General features: G+C 57.1%; 1 protein-coding gene across 1 annotated transcript in view; it reads left to right on the plus strand.

Annotated features, from left to right (window-relative positions):
- Positions 1-19,631: 19,631 nt before the first annotated feature.
- Positions 19,632-20,286, plus strand: part of LOC111145460 (protease, serine 56) — a 5,171-nt gene continuing 4,516 nt past the window's right edge. Inside the window, exon 1 of the mRNA XM_022500359.1 lies at positions 19,632-19,731. Coding sequence (XP_022356067.1) covers positions 19,632-19,731 — 100 coding nt within the window. The remainder of the gene's footprint in view (positions 19,732-20,286) is intronic.

The raw sequence follows: 20,286 nt of genomic DNA on the forward strand, positions 1-20,286 counted from the left end.
CGGCATCACCAGGTACCCGCCGCCCTGCCTGAGGTCTGTTGGGAGTGGGGGATGGGGCATTGGGGACCACAGAGGAAGGACCAGAGGGACCCCTAGACCCACTAGCAGGTGTCTCAGCCTCTCAAGGGCAGGCATGGAGACCCCCACGTCAATGTAGCTCAGCACAGTGGCATTATCAATACGCCAGTAAAAGCAGAAAGGGTGGGGTGGGGGGGGGGGGGGTGGGCAGAGGCCCAGATCAGGGGTCTGTGGAGTGAGGCACAGCTGATCTCTACTGCACAGAAGAGCCGGGGCCAGGGTAGGGATCGGTCTTACTTATCTTGTGTCCGCAGTGCCCAGTGCTGGCATTCAGAGGTGCTTAACATTTAAGGGATGAAAGAATGAATGAAAATATTTTCAGAATTAAAACTGGCCCCTAATAGGACATGACACCAGTGAGGTCACTCTCCATCACTAGTGCTATAAACCACAGGTTCTGGTGTCAGATGAATCGGGATTCAAAATCAGAGCCACCAATTCCCAGCTGTGAACAGGTCCCTGGGCCTCCTCAAGCCTCAGTTTTCTTACCCAAGAATGGGACCAATGTGGCTCTCTGAGATCCTGAACAAGGAAGTCAAGGAAGCACCTAGTGCCATGACCAGGACCCCCTGCCTAAACACCTCCAGGAGGGAAGGTGGAAGCCAGCCAGGAGCCTTGACCCTCCCTCTCTCAACCTCGTCCAGGCACCTGGTGACCTCCTGCACACACCTCATTTCTCTCCACCACAGAGAAGTGAGCATAGCTGATCCCAACAAGAGCAACTTTCTGACCGGCTGCCCCAGTGCAGTGGGACACCCCTAGGGGGTGGGACAGAGGGCCGACACTTTAGGAGTAAGGCCTCTCAGGGATTTGGGGGTCACTGGGACCCCCCAGAAAGGGGGCTGCCTGGAGGCCAGTGGAATATCAGACTGGGGCTAAGTCCTCTCCTGAGCAACCCTGCTCCAGCCCTTTAGTCTCTGGGCCTCATCTTGCTCATCTGTAACATGGGAATAATGACAGAGCCCAGCTCTTAGCGCCGTTGTGAGATTTATGGGAAGTGATAGCGTGCAAGCCCTCAGAACATCTGGCATAGAGTGGGGTCCCAGATACAAACACACACACACACACACACACAACTGGCAACTGACCATTCCCTAGGCATTGCTAGTCTGCCCAGGGAGCCCTGGAGCCCCCCCACTGGGCCCTTGGCGCATCTGTGGTAGCAATGCACACTGCTTCCCCTCCTGTCAATGTTCCCTGCCAGCTAATGGGCCAATTTTTTAGCATTACGGAGATTTGGCCAATTTGGCAGCCCTGACAGAAAGACACGGAGAGTGAACAGTTGCCTGGGGGCGGGGCGGGGTGTGGAAGCGAGGTTGGGAGGAGAGAGCTTGGACGGGGAAGGGGTAGCGGGCTCCCGTGGGGTGGGGGCCCTCCAAGGGCTAAGCCAGCGGGGTGGAGCCAGTGGGCAGTAATGTCATTAGCCCCGCCATGGCTCTCCTCCCCCCCCTGCACCCCTGCCAAGCCCCCCCCCAAACACTTTGCATATATTTTCTTTTAATCCTCCAATAACCCTGTGAGGCCAGTTCTGTGATTCCTTCCACCCTTCCCTGGGTGGAACTCAGGCTCAGAGCTTGCCCAAGGTCACAGAGCCGGGAAGTGATGGAGCTGAATGTGAGCTGAGGCTGAAAGCCAGGCTTTTTAACCATGACTGAGATCAGCTTCTAGCTAAATGCTGAGAATTAGGCCAGGATACCTTTCCACCCCCGACTCCCCCACCCCCAACACACACACACACATGCACATGGAGTCTCCAAGAGTCTCAGCCTCTCCAGGCTGCTCAAGGTCCCTATGAGACACACATGTATCCTATGACCTTCCGCTCCTGGCCAAGGGGGCCTCAGCTCCAAGGCCCCCAGACCCAGCGTCTCTGCAGGGAGAGCCCTGAGCACCACAGTTGCCAGGCATGGTCAGGGGTCCCAGCCCATAGCTGAGCACCCCGCTCCTGCCCAGGCTGTGGGCTCAGGTCCTCATGCCAGCTGGGGCTTCTGGAGCCCCCTCCTGGGGTCAGAGCCAAGCTGGCAGCGAGCAGCAGCTGTACCCTCCAACCACACGCTCTGGGCCCCTTGGGAGCAAGGAGGGAGATCTGCCAGGGAGGATCAGGAGGGGAGGGGAGTGGAGGGCAGGGGAGGGGACTGCCTCTGAGCGGGGGGAGGAGCTGCGGGGCTCTGTGCATTAAGCGATCAGAGAGCACAATATTTCATTGCGGGCAATCGCAGCCAAGACATCAACTACTTGGGGAGAGCAGCCTTAAAAGCCTTTTGATTTTATTTCTTCCACTTCATTTTTTTTTTTTCTCTTTCCTTGCTGGTGTCCTTGACGAGGCCTCCCTTCCCCCTCTGCTGCCCCTTCCTCAACCTCCGCAGGAGGCCCGGGAGCTTGAGTAAGGGGCTGAGGCCAGGGGCTAAGGGACTGGGGGGCTGGCAGGGCACGCGTGTGTAGGCACGTGTGTATGCGTGTATGGCTCCCTGTGTGTACCTGGGTATCACTGTGCTCCTGTCTGGAAACATGCTCCACGGGCATCCTGTGTGTGCCCAGGTAGGCTCTGTGTGCATTTGTGTGAGCATGTCTGGGTGTGTACGCACACACGTGGACCTCAATGTGCATGCACTCCCCAGAAAGCTCCACCAAAATAAGAGACACGTGGGCAGGGCCAGGGGACAGTGGTAAAGTCCGAGGGCCAGGAGGAGAAGGGCTGGGTGAGAGGGCATCACACCCTTAGGAGTCAGCCTAGCTGGACTAAACCATGGACCCAGTGGAGACCTCTGAGGCCTGGGGCGTCCCCAGAGGGGTGATGCACACCACACACGCCAGCAAGCACTCACTGCGGAGGCCGGGGAGGGCCAGGTCGCTGCAGGGCTCCTGGCTGGGCGCCCATGACGTCAGCTTTCGACCGTGACATCACCAGCCCGCCCCCGCCCTCGGGAGCTCCATCTCTGCCCAATGGCAGGCTGCGGGGAACTGCACATCTGTCTTGTCGGGAATTAGTTAATTGAATCAAGCGGCCCGAGCTGCCGCAGCGACCTCGGCCCCCACCCAGAAGGGGGCTGTGCTGGAGGCTGGGGAGACAGTGGGGAGGAGAAAGGCGGGGAGGCTCAGCCTGGAGGGCAGCGTGGGGGAAGGGGTCTACCTAGCCTACAGGCGGGCGGGGAGACTGAGCTCCCTCAGGAATATTGGTCAAGGTCCAGTTCAGCCCCTGCCCCAATCTGGTGACAACAGGAACGGAGGGCCTGGAGCCAGCCGGAGCTGGAAGGCTGAGTAGGGCCTGGGCCTCTGGGCACAGGGCAGAGGGGTCTCTCCCTCCCCCAGGCCGCCCCTGGCCCAGGGCACTCGGGTAGCCTGCTCACCTTCTCCTCTCACCTGCCTCTCGGGCTTGTCCCTCCCTTCGACCCTCTCCTCCGCCCGCGGGTGCCCAGAAACGCAGCTGATTCCCCGGCCCCCTTACCACCACCCCAAGCCCCCAGTCCTCCAGGGAACGTGCATTGTTGAGGGGACAGCTCGGGATGAGCTGTCCCCGGACAATTTGTCTGTGCCCTGCCCATCCTGTCCCCTCACCCCGTGTCCCCTACCTCAGGTGCCCCAGGCCTGTCCTGGGGTCTCCCTCTCTCCCTCTTTGCACACCTTCCTCCTTAGTCACCCCTCCCTCTTGCATTTGTTCCTTCCTGATCATGGGAGACAGAAAGGAAGAGGTGTCGATAATTTGGCTCTCAGAGTCAGGGCTCCAGCCCTACCCCTGCCCCTCGAGAGCCTAAGGTGAGCACAGAACCGAACCTCTCTGAGCCCCTGGTTCCACAACTGACACCCGCCCGACAGTGCCCCACGGGCCCTCTCTCATGAATTCCACACCCTCGCATAACCCTTTGGGTTTCGCAGATTGTCAGCTTTGTCCCTAATGCTTCATCCCCAAGCAGTATCAGCTCCATTTCACAGAAGGGAAAGCAGAGGCTCAGAGAGGTTAAGCGACTTGCAAAAGATCTCACAGCTCCGACATCCCATAGCCAACATGTGAACCTGAGTTCTCCAGCCTCAAATGTCAGCTGCTGCTCTGCCTCCCCCTCTGAGGACCACTCCGTTGCTAGGAGACAGCAAGCCAGTGGTTACTATGGGAACCCAGCTGATGTGGAAAGTGGCAAGAGTTGGTGTCCAGGCAGCCATGGGAAGCTTCCAGGTGGGCTCCACAGCCCCTTCCCTGCCCCTCCCATGAAGGCAGCTCTTGGCTTTCCGCTCTGGGGTCTGTGTCCCAGGCAGCAAGGTGCTCGTGACAAGACCTGAGAGAGGTGTGATGACAATGGGTGACTCTCTCCTCAATGTTGCCCCTGCCAATCCAGAGCCCTGGCGGAGGATCGGGTCCCAAAGATGGAACTGAGGGACAGACAGGCCAGACCAGGGAGCCCCAGGCTCTTGCTTCCCCCAGAGGCTGGAGTCAGACCTGCTCTGAGGACAGCAATGTGGAGCTGAGCCTGTCCCTGGGAGACAAGAGAGGTGGAGAGCAGGAACATAGTAGGGAACAGAGCCGTAACCCCGTGCTCTAGACCTGGCCAAACACCTCAGCTTTCTCATCTGTCACAGGGGGATGACATTCGTCCCTCTACCACAGACACTGTGTTGAGAAAATTAACAAAAATATAAGACACCATGACCGACAGACTTCACCAGCTGTGTGGTCTTGGACAAGTCACTTAGCCTCTCTGAGTCCTGGTAACAAGGGGATAATCATTGTACCTACCTCACAGGGTTGTTGTAAGGATTACAGGAGTGAATCCAGGCCAAGGGCTTGGAACAGAGCTTTAAGGGTCATTCTCTGGTTGGCTGTTTTATTTTTATGGTAAATAATGCCCACCAGTCCCCAGATGGGGAGAGGTCACTCTGGACCCAGCTCCTTTTTTTTCTCTTCCTCTCTCTGGAGAAAAGCTCCTACTACCCCTTGTTCCTTGCCAGGCACTTTGAGGAGGAGCAGAACCAAGAAACAGTACTCTCTGAGCCCTCAGACCTCCCCACTCAAAGTTTAGGAACCTGGAGCCCGGGAGGCTGGGGTGAGAGGGAGTGAGGAGGTGCCTGGCAGCTAAATTTGTTCATCCTGACTGTCAGTCCCTTAATCCGATCCCCAAGGAACAACGCAGAGGCTTCACTCTGGATGACAAATGAGGAGGAGAGAGGCCTGCCCTGCCTGGACTCCGGGTGAGTAATGGCCTTGCATTAAGATATTAGGCCTGGACGAGAAGAAATGTGCTCCTGCTTCTCCTCCGCCCCAGCACGGTTGGGAAGAGAGCTCAGAGAGAGGAGGAGGCTTCCCGAACGGAGCCCTGGGAAGCCTGGGGGCTGCTGGGGGTGGTTCAAGAGAGGACTTGGGAAGTCAAGGGGAGGGGGGCACACAGAGAAAGAACGAGAGACACAGATAAAGCAGAGATAGAAGAGGTGGGAAGAGGAGGAGGGAATCAGAGAGACAAGGATTGGGGTGTGAGAGACTTTGAGAGACAGAGACTCAGACTCACTGAGGGACAGAGGGGGGCAGGGGTGTCTGAGAGAGGGAGAAAAGGACACACAAGGACTTGGGGAATGGGGACAGAGAGGTGAGATGTCTGACTCCTTCGGGGCAAGGGTGCCGTATGGCTTGAAGTCTTTAATGTCCCCCTACTTGACCCTGAGCCTGGGAAGACACTGGTGGGGAAGGGAGGGATAGTGGCCCCGTGGGAACTGGCCCAGGCTGAGGGGCAGGGCCTCTGGCCACAGAGACAGCACCCTTCCCCAGGCAGCCTGCTTCTTCGGGGACAGGGGAACAGACCCCAGGGTCCCAACTCCAAGCACCAGCACCTCTCGAAGAGCCCCTTCCTCGTCAAGCCCCACATTCCCCATTCCCCACAGCATGGGTCCCACGATGCAGGGCTTGAGATTTCAGGGACCCCTGGAGGAGAAGATGGAGCCAGGTCTAGAGCTCAACTCAGAGCCGAGGGACCGAGAGAGGGCACAATGGGGCAGAGACAGACCCCAGAGCGACCACGGGGCAGCCTGTCCCTCTGTCACCACAGTCAGCCTCATCTGGCACCCCCAGAAGTGTGCTGTATACCAGCCCAGACAGGAGACCTTGCCTGCCTGGATTCAAATCCCGCCTCCACCGTTTCTGTTGTGTGACCCCCAGCAGGGTGTGTGACCCAAGTGTTGACTCACACAGTCCCTGTCTGTAAGGTGGGAGGATGATGGCCCCCACTGCATGAGGCTGCTGTGAGGGATCCCGGAGTCAGGACCCGGAGGATGCCTAGAATGGAGGCTGGAGCATGCTCACGGTCCATCCAACTTCACAGATGCCTGTTGTTTCATATTCCCCGGGCCCCAGCCAGGACTGTGTAAGCAAGACAATACCCAGAGCAAGTCCCTGCATCCCCCTTTAATTCCTTAGAGGGGTCTCCCCAGTGCTCCATCCCCAGACCTGGGGATTCCGACTCACCTTTGTAAGCCACCCACCGCTCCGTGCCTCAGTTTGTTCATCTGCAAAATGGGTATCCCTTTAAACTTAGTGGGGCTAGTGCATGGAAGCACTTAATAGAGCCGGCAGGGGCCTGGCTCAGATGGGCCAGCCTTCTGTCTGAGGACACCCTGTGCTGGTGTGCATATGCGCGCGAACATGTACGTGTGCGCGCGTGAGGCGGGGAGCGGGCACGATCTGGGAGAAGACCAGACACAAGAGGAGATGCTCAGACGCAAGGATGAGGGGAGGAGGAGCCACCAACCTCAGGCCTAGGAGCTCGTGTGCCACGGATTAGAGGTAGGAAGACCCACTACCCCACCCTCTGCTCCCCCTCCTTAGGACACCACCTTCACCAGCAGCCCTGGCTTCTGGTCCCACTCAGCTTCACGGATACTACTCTCAGACGCCCCACTTGGTTCACCATTTTGAAATTCTTAATAATTGTTGAACAAGGGGCCCAGCAAATTCTGCAGCTTCTACACTTTGCTCCCTAGGGATTACACAGGTGGGCAGAGCTGTCCGGGGCGGTGGCTTGAGCAGGGAGGGTGATTCAGGAAACAGAGAGGTGCTGCCTTGGGAAAAAGTGGGGGCAAGGCAGAAAGATCCTGGGAAGGGCGGGAAGGGCAGGAAGTTCGCCTCCCTGCGCCCCAGAACGCCAGGCAGAGCAGCTGTGTCCTTCTGAAGGGTAGGCCTGAGAGAGGGCAGGGGGTGGGGTGGGGGGGGGGGAGGAGGTGTCGCTCACCGGGGCAGTGCTTTCGAACCCAGCTCCCACAGCCCATCGGCCCATTTGGCTGGGGGTCTGGGGACACCCGCAGTCACGGAGATCTTCCTTCGGTTGCCCCAAGATCCCCCTGAAGCCGGGGTTCGAACCCTTTGTCCCAGCTGTGCGACCCCTTGGTTTTACTTAGCCCCCCAGGCCTCCCTGGGGTGCCACAACCTGGTAGCTCCAGGCTTCTCTGCCCTTCGAGGCCTGCGTCTCTCACGGAGCGCCACCAGGGGGCGCCCCGCACCTGCTCTGCCTTCCTGAGCCCGGGACGCCCGGCCGGATCCCGTCGGGAGGAGGGCTTCCTGTGGGGCTGGGGCGAGGGTGGGGAGGGCTCCGCCTAGAGCTGGCGGGGCCGCCCCGGAGCCGGCGGGTCCTCGCAAAGCCGCACGCCCTGTCTCTCTCTCCTGAACCTGTCTCTCTCCATCGCAGGGGTGGGGGGCGCGGGTGTCCCGCCAGACACTTCCGGGTGCTGCCCCCGCTTGGTCCTCGGTCCCCTACTCCGTCACTCCTCCGCTCCGCCACCCCTGCCCCCCGCAGAGTCCGGGGCCTTCCTGAGAGCACCCGGCCGAGACTCCCGGTCTGTGGGGCCACACGTGCTGAACCTCAGATCCCCTGAAGCCTGCTTCTATGAACTAACGTGTCCCGAACCTCGTCTGTTCGGAAGACGCCGGCGTTCGCGCACTTGATCGCCCGCCGCTTGAGGGCGGGTCTGGACTCGGAAAAACTAACCAGCTCCCTCCTCCGGCGTCTTGAGATACTGCCAACCCCAAACCCGCCCCCCCACCCCGCCCCCGCAAACCCAGCCCTCCAGGAAGAGAAAAGTCCCTAAAATATTATTTTAAAAATACATTTTTTGCAGTAGGTAATACATCCATTGGCTTCAAACATGGGAGCAATACAAAGTAGAAAGTCTCCCTGTCACGCTGTCCCCATGCACCTGGTTTCCTCCCGCATAACCCCCGTGGCTGTCTTTATAATTGTGTAGTCTTCCAAGGAAAGTAAAAACCTATGTTCTTATTTTTCCTCCTTTCCTATACAGAAGGAAGCGTACTGCGCATACTGTGTTCCGTTTTCAATAAATCTATCTTGACATTCTTTTGGTAACAGTAGAGTCCTTGTCCCTTTTTATAGCTGCATAATATTCCACTGTGTGGGGCCCACGCTGTCCTTTTTTGATGAGTACCTGGGCTGTTACTTTTTTTTTTTTTAAGAATTATTTATTTATTTGTCAGAGAGCTAGTTAAGGAGTAAGAGCGTTTGTAAATCAGGTAGGGCTTTGCTGACACTTCCTGCTGCCCTCCCTGGGGCTTGTACCATCCATCCCTCCCCTGGCAGTGACAAGACTGTTTCCCAGCAGCCTCAACGACAGAGTGTACTGTCAAACTTTTGCATGTGTGCAGCAAATTCTCTTATGTTCAGTGCCCCAGGAACCCTACCTTGACCTCCAGAGTGTAACCCTATTCCCCCTGCAGCACTCAGGCCTTCCCCTTTTACAGCAGCTTGTGCTGCATTTGAAACCATTTCCATATTATGTCATTATGATGATGATGAGTTTCAGTGTTTGCCTCCAAGCTCCCTGTAGGTAAAGACTGTATCCCAGTCCCCAGCAAAATGTGGGAGATGCTTCATACCCCTTTGTTGGCTGGGACAGCCCCCTGGGAGCTCCCCACCCCCCGCCACCTAGGTGGCCCCAGCAGTGTTTCTCAGCCACTTTTGAGAAAAGCACTAGCTCCATTGAGCAGACCAGGAGACTGAGACCCAGACAGGAAGTAATTTGCTCAAGAACTCCCAGCTGACCGGTAGGGAAGTCCCATCTCCTCAGCCCTTGTCCTTCTTCTGGAGACCCTCGCCTTGCTTTTTCCCTCCTTGGTGCTCGGGGGCCCATAGGGACCCCCAGTGGCCAGGAGCAGTCAGACTGAGGTCAGGGTAGCTCCGAGCTTGGGGTCAAACCCCTCTACACCACCTGCAATGACGGAGAGCCATGCTGGGGCGTGGCCCAAGCCCCTGTGGACCTCGTCCTCCTGTAGGCTCAGACCCCCTGTACGGGGGTAATGCCATGTCTGCAGTGACCTCCCGTGTCTGCAGCCACCAGAGCCCCAGCCCTGAGGCCCCACGGCAGCGCTGGCTTTGTGCCCGACTGTCACTCTGTTCCCCAGTGGCTCTTTGCTGCGGCTGCCTGCCTCCCTGCCTCCCATTAATCATGTATGCAGGATTTATTTTCTCCAGCAATTTATTTCAGCAAATGCAATCTAGGTGTGCCCACAGGTGGGCAGGACGCTCTGCTGCCCCCCGAGTCCCACCGGAGTCAGGGAGCCCTGGCTTTACAGTCAGGCTGGCAGGCACAAGTCACCGACACCTCCGTGTCAGACCGCAGACCAGGCTGAAGGACCCCAAAGACCAGCCCCCCCCACCGGGCATTACCATGACCTCGGGTCCCGAGCCACTTGGAAGATTCAGCTTGCTCCACTTTCTTTACCGTGCCTTTGCTGCCCCTACGAAGGCCAGCTGACTAAAGGGGGACAAGAGATCAGCCTCCAACATCCTCCCCCTGAAACAGGCATTCAAAGGCCTTTTCTGAGAACCCAGGCAGTAGCTCTTTTCAGGATCCTCCTCTGGGGAAGGGAGGGGTCCCTCCCTCCTGAGCCCTTTCCTCCCTGACACTGCTGAGCAACCTGGCCCCAATTCCTATGACAGTCACGGGGGGAAACCACCAGCTGACACCACGCCTGCCACCCCTTTCGCCACACCCATGACATGTGTCCTCCTTCCTGGGGTTCCCTCTCGTCACTCTTGGCCTCTTTCTGTAGGTTGCCAGCAGGAGGCTGAGTCACCCTGTGGCCGGTCTTGATTCCAGATGGTGAGTTAGTGCCCCTCCTGGTCTGTCCACTTAGAGGCCTTGGAAGCAGAAAGGAAAGGGCTGTGGGCAGCAGAGGTGGGGGCCGTCCACCTGGCCCTGGCCTTCACCAAGCCCTTTGCAGTCTCCATGCCCGCCTCCCACCCCTGTGGCGTCCTTGTCCTCGGGAGCCCCTGGGCACCTACTTCCTCCCTTAGGTATCCCTGAGGCCCAGCCCGCAGCCTGGCCCACCCCACCCAACCCCACCGGCCTGGCTGCCTCTAATGCTGCAGATAATTCCTGCTGTCGCAAAGCCATTACCCTGCAAATGGGCCGCGCTTTAGTGTGTGTGTGTGTGTGTGTGTGTGTGTGTACGTGTGCGCGTGGAAGAGGGGGCGGCTACAGCAGGCAAAGCGCCCTGTTTATGCCTTACCTCCATAATTGCTTCAGGAGATTTACTGGCTCCTTCCCCCACCCCACCCCCAGCCTCTGGTTCCTGGCTGGCAGCCTCTGCTGGACCCGGGGTGATGGGGCCTGGGGCTCCATGCAGGGGGGACAAGGTGGGGAGGAAGAGTGGGACATGCCCCGCTAGAGAGTACTTAGGCCTTGCAGAGGGCCACTGGTGTATGTGCCCTCCCCTTCTACCCCACTCAAAAGGAGAGAGTGGCTGAGGCCCCCCGACAGGGCCTTCCAGACCTCAAGGGTCCTGGGGATGCAAGATGGGTGCTGGAAGGCCTTCGGTGGCAGGCGTCCGTGGCCTTCACTTCTCCTCTCCCCCCTCACTCTAGGTCCTCCTGGGCCCTGGTCTCTGCCTGTTGCTTTGTCAGCTATTCGCAGACCTCCCCCACCTCCCACCCTGCACAATGCCCCAGCCCCAGATGTCATCCCAGTTGCTTCTGCCCCTCCCTGGCACAGCTTAGCCAGGTGTCCCGTAGGAGGAGGCAAACCTTCCACCCTTTCAAGAAGAGCCTTCCACCTTTGTGTTGAGCCCTGGGCAAACCCCAGCGGGCCAGCATATTCAGGAGGCACCTGTGGACTGAGGAGGCAAGGCTGGGCGCGGTCAAGGGCGTGGCCCTCCACAGCCCGCAGGACTGTTTTTCATCTCTGCTCCTTGAGTTTCTAGTGATGGGGTCTTGGGCATGCCATTCAGCTTCTCTGAGCCTCAGCAGCCTTCCCTGTAAAATGGGTGTGATAACACTTGCCTCAAGCGTGGTAAAAGTCATTGTGATACCTTGAATCGTATGAAGTGATACCTTGAATCGTATGAAGTTGCCTATGGACAACCAACTTTGGACTTTACTATTTATTGGGTGAGCCTGAGTGTTCAGTCGGTTAAGACTCGGCCCTTGGCCTCAGGTCATGATCCCAGGACCCTAGGATGGAGCCCCACATTGGGTTCCCTGCTCAGCAGGAAGCCTGCTTCTCCCTCTCCCATTCCCCCTGCTTGTGTCTCTGCTTTTGCTGTCTCTCTCTCTCTCTGTCAAATTAATAAAAAATTTTAAAAGTACTTATCGGGTGAAGTACTGCAGCCACGAACTTTGTATCATTGGTAAGTTTCCTCCTGGTGTCCCTACTTTTCTTTTATACCCTTCATGTTTTGCATTTGTATAAAGGCTACCTGCTGGTTTTAAAGAATTCAGGTGAGGCAGGGAAGCACAACGAAAAAAGTAAAAAGCACCACAAAATAAGAATAAATCTCCCTATCAGAAATAGCTGTAATTAATGAATAACCACCATTTCCAGAAATCTCCTTTTGTGTTGATGAGGATAAGACGTTTAAAGAGATAAATTGATAGAAAGATTGCTATACAGGGATCTGATTGAATATTTTTTTTTAAAGATTTTATTTATTTATTTGTCAGAGAGAGAGAGAGGGAGAGAGAGCAAGCACAGGCAGACAGAATGGCAGGCAGAGGCAGAGGGAGAAGCAGGCTCCCCGATGAGCAAGGAGCCCAACGTGGGACTCGATCCCAGGACGCCGGGATCATGACCCGAGCCGAAGGCAGCTGCTCAACCAACTGAGCCACCCAGGCGCCCCCTGATTGAATATTTTAAATACAATTTATTAAATCTAATTTTGGTTTATCTAAACAAAAGAAAATAAACAGAAGGAACACTGAAGGGAACGACATGACTCCAGGAAATGTCTCTTCGTCAGAGAGACGGTGTTTTCTAAAATGATCATCTCATGGTAACAAAAAGATATGGAAGCAATAAGAATAAAAATTATCTATCAGGGAGGATCTATCATGTAAGAGGAGGAGAAAGGTAAATATTACAGTTGAAACCAAGGGCGTTAAATGAGTGAGTTTCAAACACACACAAATGACAGCATGACTGAGAAAAGGGCAGGGAAGCCTAGGAGAGGGAAGCTAGGAGAGAGACGCCTGGGAAAGGCAATAGACCCAGAAAAGGAGGGAGGGAACAGGCAGAAATGCGAGAAAGGGTCTGCATTCTTTCCATCAAGAGGTTGAGCAGTGGTATGCAAAATTTTGCATCTTTTCAACTTTAAAGAATTTTGCCATGACACCCTCCTTCCCTAGGGTTTCCCATCATGTTTAAATGGTTAAAACAACAACAACAACAACAATTATTTCTGGTATGTTGTAAATATCGATATTTTTATTATTTTTTAAAAGATTTTATTTATTTATTTGAGACAGAGGGAGCAGAATCAGGGGGATGGAGAGGTAGAAAGAGAAGCAGACTCTCTGTTGAGCGGGGAACCTGATCCCAGGACCCTGAGATCATGACCTGAGCCAAAGGCAGAGGCTTAACCAGCTGAGCCACCTGGGTGCCCTAATACTGCCATTTTTAAATAAAGCCGTTACAGCTCTTTTCTGAATGTACCTGGCCCTTCCAATGGAGAGAAGGCAAGTTCATCCTGGGGAGCGAGCCATCCATCCCCTAGCCGCCTCCAGCGGCACCCCCACCACCCATCCTCCCCGCCCTGCATGGGTAACCGGAACAAACCTGCCTCTCCATGAACTAAGGTGTGCTTTTGTATTTTGTTTCTGTTTTCCTGGAGATTTTGGCAAAATTCCTTTGACCTTTCCAACTTCTCTCACTAAATGAAAAGAAGTTGGAGGTCACTGATTAAAACAGAAAAGCAGAGCCCACCCCCCTCCAGGAAAGGATCCCAGCAGGGGTAGGGGAATAGCCCCAATGGAGAAAGGTAGGACTGGCCTGAGGGAAGGGAGAGTGGTGTGGAGGACCCCCTTCCCCTCCCAAGCACTTCAGAAGAGGCTGACAGGCAAGTGTGGTGGGAAGGGATGGAGCCTGGGAACACTGTGGGATGTGTACAAGAGGCTGGGCTCTAGGGCGCCTGCATGGCTCAGTCCGTTAAGCATCTGCCTTTGGCTCCAGTCATGATCCCAGGGATCGAGTCCCACATCGGGTTCCCTGCTCCGTGGGGGAGCCTGCTTCTCCCTCTGCCTCTCTCTCTCTCTCTCTGTCTCTCATGAATAAATTAAAAAAAAAAATCTTAAGAGGCTATGTTCTGAAAGTTGGGGGTTGGGGGGCTAGATGTCCCCATACTCTGTGGCTCCTGCCCAGAATACTGGGTGAAAAGTGAGCCAGGAGGCCAGGGGTCTTGCCAACCTCCTAGAGCCCTACATGCAGGTTCCAGAACTCCCGCCATCCTCAGAGACCCATTTAACCCTGCAGGGAGCAGGGAGCAGCCCCTGGCCTCAGCGGTCTCCAGCCCAGGCAGCACCCCACCTCTCCCTCTTAAAGTCAAGATCAGCCCAGAGGGAGAGGAAGGTCAAGGCAGCCAGCTAAGATGATAAGCTGAAGGAGCCAGCCATCCAAGAGGAAGGAGCCCCCTTCCTACTCAGACACCCTCTGAGCGTCAGGCCACACACAGCTTGGAGAGCACCCCCACCCCACTGCTGCCCTCTATCCCATTCTCTCTTGTTTTCTGGGCTCCCGCATCTCCCTTGCTGTCCCTGGGATCAGGCCCTCGCGGTCGTCACCATATCCATGAAGAAATCACATCGTATCCCTTCCCGCAAGGTCACCAAGAGCAAGCTGATGGAGACCAGTGGTGATAACCCCAGCCAGACCTGATGGGTGTTCTTTAATTCTCCCTGCCGTGTGGCTGTTGCTATCCCATTTCACAGACTGAGAGCCTGAGGTTGAGAGAGGACAAAATGTATTTGTTTCCTGAGGCTGCCGTCACAGATGGCCACAGACAGGCTTAAAACAACAGAAATGTGTTCTCTCACGGTTCTGGAAGCTAGTCGTCCAAAATCAAGGTATTGGCAGGGTCACGCTCTCTCCAAGTCTGTGGGAGAATTGTTCCATGGCTTTCCCTTCCTTCTGGTATCGCCAGCAGTCCCTCGCTCAAAGCTACGTGATCCCAGTCTGTGCTCCCACTGTCACATGGCGCTGTCCCTGGGTGTCTCTTCTCTCCTGGGAGGTATGACAGACTCCCGTGTGACCTCACCTTGAGTTACAAATGCAACAACTCTTTTTCCGAATAAGATCCCATTCTGAGGTAGTGGGGATTAGGACATCAACATCTACTGGGGGGACACAATTCAACCCACAACATGAAGTGACTCACCCCAGGTCACCAGACAGGCAGTCAGTACCCCAGGTCTGAGCTCTGAATCATAGCCTCAACGGCCCCTCATCCCAAGAAGACCCACACTGCGGCCTCTCCTCACTCCTCAGTGCCTGGGAATCTGGCTTGTGGCCACTTTTGTCCCTTGCAGGCCACTTCTGGTCCCCGGAGCTGGCATAGCTGTGGGTCCCACTAGCCTGTCCAAAGACACTGTCGCCAAAGGTGGCCTGCCCAGCTGTTGACTGAGTGTCCTTCCCATTGCCCTTCTGCCCACTCCCCTGGCAGGGCTCAGGAGGTCAGTGTGGTCTGGGATGGAGGGAGAGGTGAGCACTTCACGGCAGGAGGGTCCTGAAGGAGGAGGACGTGGAAGGTCCTCCCCCAGAGAACAAGAGTACAGACCTAGGGCAGCAAATGCCCAGGCTCTCCTTCCCATTTCCAGAGGCCCAGGATCCACTCCCCACCCCCCACCACCTGCCCCATCGTCCTCCTCAGAACACAGAAGAAGGCTCTGTGCCAGGGGGAGGCTGCAGGGCTGACATGAACCTGCTGGAGTTTTCCAGAGATAACAAAAAAGCCCCAGGTTCTTTCCCGTCCCTCTTCTTGAAGTGGGAGGCTGGGGCTGGGGTTTTGCCGGCCCCTGCAGGAGGGGTCCAGATGGGGCAGCTGTGAGCATGGGGGCCAGGGCAGAGGAACCAGGGGCTGCGGACACCACTAACTGCCCCCTGGATAGTCATCCTGCCCTTGCCACCCCCAAAAACAGGACAGCAAGGGGGAAAGGACACAGGAAGAGCAGAAGAGAGAAGACCCCGGCTCCGCTGGGTCCCAGGATCACCAACCCTGAGAAGTGCTGGTACCAGCTCTGGAATTGGAAGAGGGTTGCTGAGCAAATGTGGTGTATCAGGCTCTGTTCTAGGCTCTGGGGACACCACGGGGACGAGACACAAAGCCCTGCTCCCTGGCAGCAGCCAGACGACAAGTAACCAAGCTCACAATGGCCAACGGCTCTAACCAGATTGTTGGGGAATCGCGATTCATCGGGAAATAGATTTGAAATTATTTCATTTCTCCAGGCACTGCCTGGGCTGTGTTGGGTGGAGGCTGCTTCCCCGCAGCAAGGGGCAGCTCCCTGCCCAAAAATCTGGCCAGATTCACAGCCTTCACCTGCCGGGTTTGCATCTCCTCTTCCTGGGCAGTGTCCAGTGAAACTCCCGCTTCCCAGTTTCTCCCCTGATGCAAAACTCTTCTCACCTCCCTGCACTCACGCGGAGCTTCAGAAGCTCTGCGGGGGGTGGCGGGTGGACTGAGGGCTCTCCTCATCCTCAGTTCCCCACTGTTGGGTAGGGAGAGAGAAAGGGGAGCCTGCTCCCCATGCATCTGGGCCAGGGAGCCCCAAAATAACAACATCTTTTCGATTAACAGCACCAGGGGTCTGACTTCGCCCCCAATGGATCCATCACTTGGGGAACCCCTCTGGGCACCAGGGCCCGTACTCAGCAAGGCCCCATACTTGGCTTGAGGTGCTGCTGCCAGGGTCTTGAAACTCGTAATAATTGTTGAACACAGTGCCCTCATTTGGCTCTGAGACCCCTGCAAAGTCTGTAGCCAGTCCCGCCCGCCTGGCATGCGTGTTAGAGCTGTGTGACAGCTGCACCCCTGCTGCACCCCACTTGGCCCTAAATGCTGCAACAGCCCCCCAAATCCTGAAGCCCCAGACTCATCCACACTCGGGGCCCACTCTCCGGCCTGCAGGCACATGTGACATTGCCCTCAGCAAATCCCGAGGGACCAGGAGCCTCAGAGTGGGGGTCCCAGCCTCTCCTCGTTCAGCAGCCCCCACCCTGGCGTCCCTTTGGGTGTCCCCAGCAGGTCAGCAAGAACTCTGGCTAAGCCATGCCCCAATGGGACACAGAAATGTCAGCCTCCTCCCCCTGCCGGGTCCCTTGATTCCTGGGCAAGAGATTCCTCCCTCCATCCGGGGACCCTGACTCTCCTTCCAGCTTTGCCACAGAAGTGAGGCAAGATGCTTTCCCCAGTAACTCTGTGCCGCCCCCAAGCTGCCCACGCCCCCTGCCCCAGTCCGGCCTTTTCTCTTCTCCACGGGAGGGAGGGCCTGTGGGGAGGACGTGGGCCCAGCAGTGAGCCCCGTGGTGGGAAGAAGGCTCGTGGGGACTGCCCCTCAACCAGCCTGTGGTGGCCTGAGTCCCTTGGAACCTGCAAGACCCCACCACACAGCCCGCACAGAGAAGCGACTGGTCTGAAGAAGATGCTAGAGAGGATGTGGCAGAGAGGAGGAGGAGCAGCTGGGAGGGCAGCCGTCCCACTGGAAGGGGCCACCGTGGAGCACGAGTAGCGGTCACCAACAATATACAAAAGGGTTGCACGAAACATGGATTTACACCCGGTTCTCAAGGGGTGACCTGAGGAAATGGATGAAGCTGACCAGACTTGGGGTGGGGGCTCCGGCTGGCCGTGGGCACGGGAGGTGGCAGGGGGCGGGGTGGGCTTGAGTGGCTCGCCATCCGCTGTAAGGCCCCTGATTTTCCTTGGCAGGGGTAGGGTTCTCACCCTGAGGTGAGCTGGGGCAGTAGACAGACCAGCAGCTCTGGGTCTTTTCCCTCCTCCCACCGCACGCCTTGGAGGGACCCGTGCAGGCAGAAGGCAGAGGGAAGGCAGCTCAGAGGCTCTGGCCTGGTCTGCCTGGCTCTGGCAGGATCCAAGCAGCTGAGGGATGGAGGTGTCCAGGGTCGGAGGCGGGGAGAGGGCCACAGGGGGCCTCCATCTTGAGGGGCTCCCTCAAGGCCTTAATCCCTTCGGCATAGATGCCAGCCAGCTCCAAGGATGGCCTGCAGCGTTGGCCTGGGAGGCTTTCCACCCACCTTCTCTGCTTTCTGGGTCCCCTACCTTGCTGGCTCTTTCTTGGAACCACAAATAATTTCCTTGGGACACTTTCTCAAACCTCTGTTTATGCTTCAAGTACAGGCCGTGGGGCGTGAACACCCTCTCTGCCAAGAAGCTATACCCTATCTAGATATACATCCTATCTAGAGGGATAGATGTTCTGACAAATACAAGTAATTTCCGGCTTCACAACAGTCACAATAACCCACACTCAGACACTATTCCATGGCATTCCATGGTATTCTGGAACCAGAGGTGTTATCTTCATGAGGGGCGGTGGTAACCAGGGAGGGGAAAGGGGGCATATACAGTGGTGTGCTGGGGGGATGTTGGGTCTCGGGGGGGCAGAAGGCAGGGGGGATCCGATTTATAGCACGTGTTGATTTCCAGGGCATAAATACTCCCATTGTGGCTGCTGTCAAACTACCAATATGAGTTCACCCAGGACAGACTTGGGAAGAGATGCCAATCTTCAGCTCTCAGGAGCTAGGATGATCTGACACCAGCACACCACTGGGTGGGGGGCGACCTCCAGTGGAATTCCAGGAGTTCCAGAAATCTCTCAGTGGCCAGTGGCCAGAGAACCAGAATGATGAAGAGAGAATGAAGAGTGGGGGGAGAGCATTTCAGGGAGGAACAAGAGGTTGGCCACACTCTCTGTTGCTCAGTGGCACAGAAGGAGGAGGTTGGAGATGCTGCTGGATTTGGCTGCCCCCCACCTCCCGCTCCCCACCACTTACCCATCACCCCTAAGGCCCCTGGCTCAAGGCTCTCTCTGCAGGCCTGGGGCTCTGTCTTACGAAGGGGGGACAGGGTCACCTCCTCAGAGGCTCGTCCACCTGCACAGAAGGAGAAAGGACTGGAGAAGAAAGGACAATATGCTATGGGGCCGATGTCATGACAGAATGTGCTCTTGGAAGGCACCAGGCCTGCCAGAGCCACCCTGGGTCACCAGGATGAATTGGGGTGCCAAAATTCTCTTTTTTTGGCCCCAGGACATTCTGTGGGGCAGAAGACCACCTCCTCTCTGCCCCAGGTGGGAGCTTGGTCCCAGGAGAGCGGCTCATTTGTGGCCCTTCCCGTGAGACTCCAGAAGATTCCCTCCTGCCAGATCAGGGTCATAGCAACTGAGAACAATGCTGGACAGGCCGAGCGAGTACTGCTTAGGGGCAGAGGGTCTGGGAGAGCGTCAGAAGCTGCTGGGGCCTGGCCGACCCAAACTGGGCCACTGGTGGGGCCTTTCATGTCTGCTTTCCTCTCGGGGCCTGCCTTTGCCTATTCCCACCCCACTACCCCCAGTGCGGCAATTAGGGCGCTAATTAGGGCTCTTTGATCATCTTTAGAAATGGCTACATGGGGGAGAGACGCTGCCAAGCAATTAGGGGCAGAGGGGCTGGGAGCTCGGGCACCTCTTCAGGGGATGGGGCTGCCGAGGACCCTCAGACACCCCCTTCCCTCCTCCCTCCAGGAGGGTACGCCCCCAGCGTGGCCATAAACTCCTCAGGGAGTAGAGGCAGATGGGAACCCCCGCCCCCCGTTTGAGCCCTGGAGATGTAGCCGGCCCCTATCCACCGGCCCCCCTCCGGCTGGCCCCCAGCCCAACCGTCAGCTCTTCTGGCCTGTCCAGCCCTCTTTGATGGAGCCGCAGGAACAAGGGCTCCTTTGACAGAAGGGGGGCCTCAGAGCCGGGACTGTGAAACTTCAAAGGTGAGGGTCGAGCCCACTACCCCGATCCCTCCCCCGACCCTGCCCCCCCCCTCCCGAGTACCCCCCCCAGTCTGTCCTCTATATAGCCCCCCAAGCCCCAGTCCCCTGTGGGCTCCCGGGAGTTAAGGGCCAGGTGAGGGGCCGCCGGAGGGAAGTGGGTGATTTTGATGTCCAAGGAGAGTCAGGTGATTTGGGGGACAAGAATCCAACACCCAGGGGCCAAAAGGCAGTGGGAGGCAGACAAGGAAGGATAAACACCTGGAGGGTGGACCCCAAGAGGGAAAGAGGGCAGGGTCGCTTGGCCCGGCTCCCTGTCAACATGCTGCTGCTCGTGCTGCTGCTGCTGCTGCCCCTCCCAGACCCATGGGCTGTCCGTGGGCACCCACTCTACATGCGCCTGCCCCCCAGCATCCTGCAAGGTGAGCCTGGGTTAGACTGAGGGGGCGGCCGAGGTGGGAGGAACACAGAGGAATTGGGTCCGGGCCAGGGGAGCGTGACCTTGCCACCCCCACTCATCTGGACCTTTGGCCCCTTCCGCCCACACCTCGAGGAGAAGGGACCAGGAACTGAGGCACAGGTGGGCAAGGAAGGGGGAGAACAAGGGTGCAGAGGAAGGGGACCTGGCAGCAACCACCAGAGGGGGGAGCTTCGGGGAAGATTCTGGGTTTAGCAGGAGGAAGAGTCCCGGGTGGCATCTCCTTGACTTTCTGGGCCCGCAGTTGGGCTGCTTGACCCCAATACTTTGTTAAGAAGCCTGGATTTTGTGATGTCTCTACCTCTGGGGTGCTGTTTTTCCTTCAAGGTTTTTAAGGAAAGTCCCTTTTCAAAGATTCCAGCCCAGCTCAGTTGAATCACAGAGAACCCTTGGGTTGAGGAATCTGGGGCCATCTGCTCTGAGCGCTGGGCCCTAGGACCCTGGGACCCTCTCTCCTCCCCATTCTGCCGAGGTGCTCCCGGAGCCCCACCCGCTGCCC

Source organism: Enhydra lutris, unplaced genomic scaffold, assembly GCF_002288905.1.
Source record: "Enhydra lutris kenyoni isolate GAN:26980312 unplaced genomic scaffold, ASM228890v2 scaffoldscaffold1, whole genome shotgun sequence".
Classification (NCBI taxonomy): domain Eukaryota; kingdom Metazoa; phylum Chordata; class Mammalia; order Carnivora; family Mustelidae; genus Enhydra; species Enhydra lutris.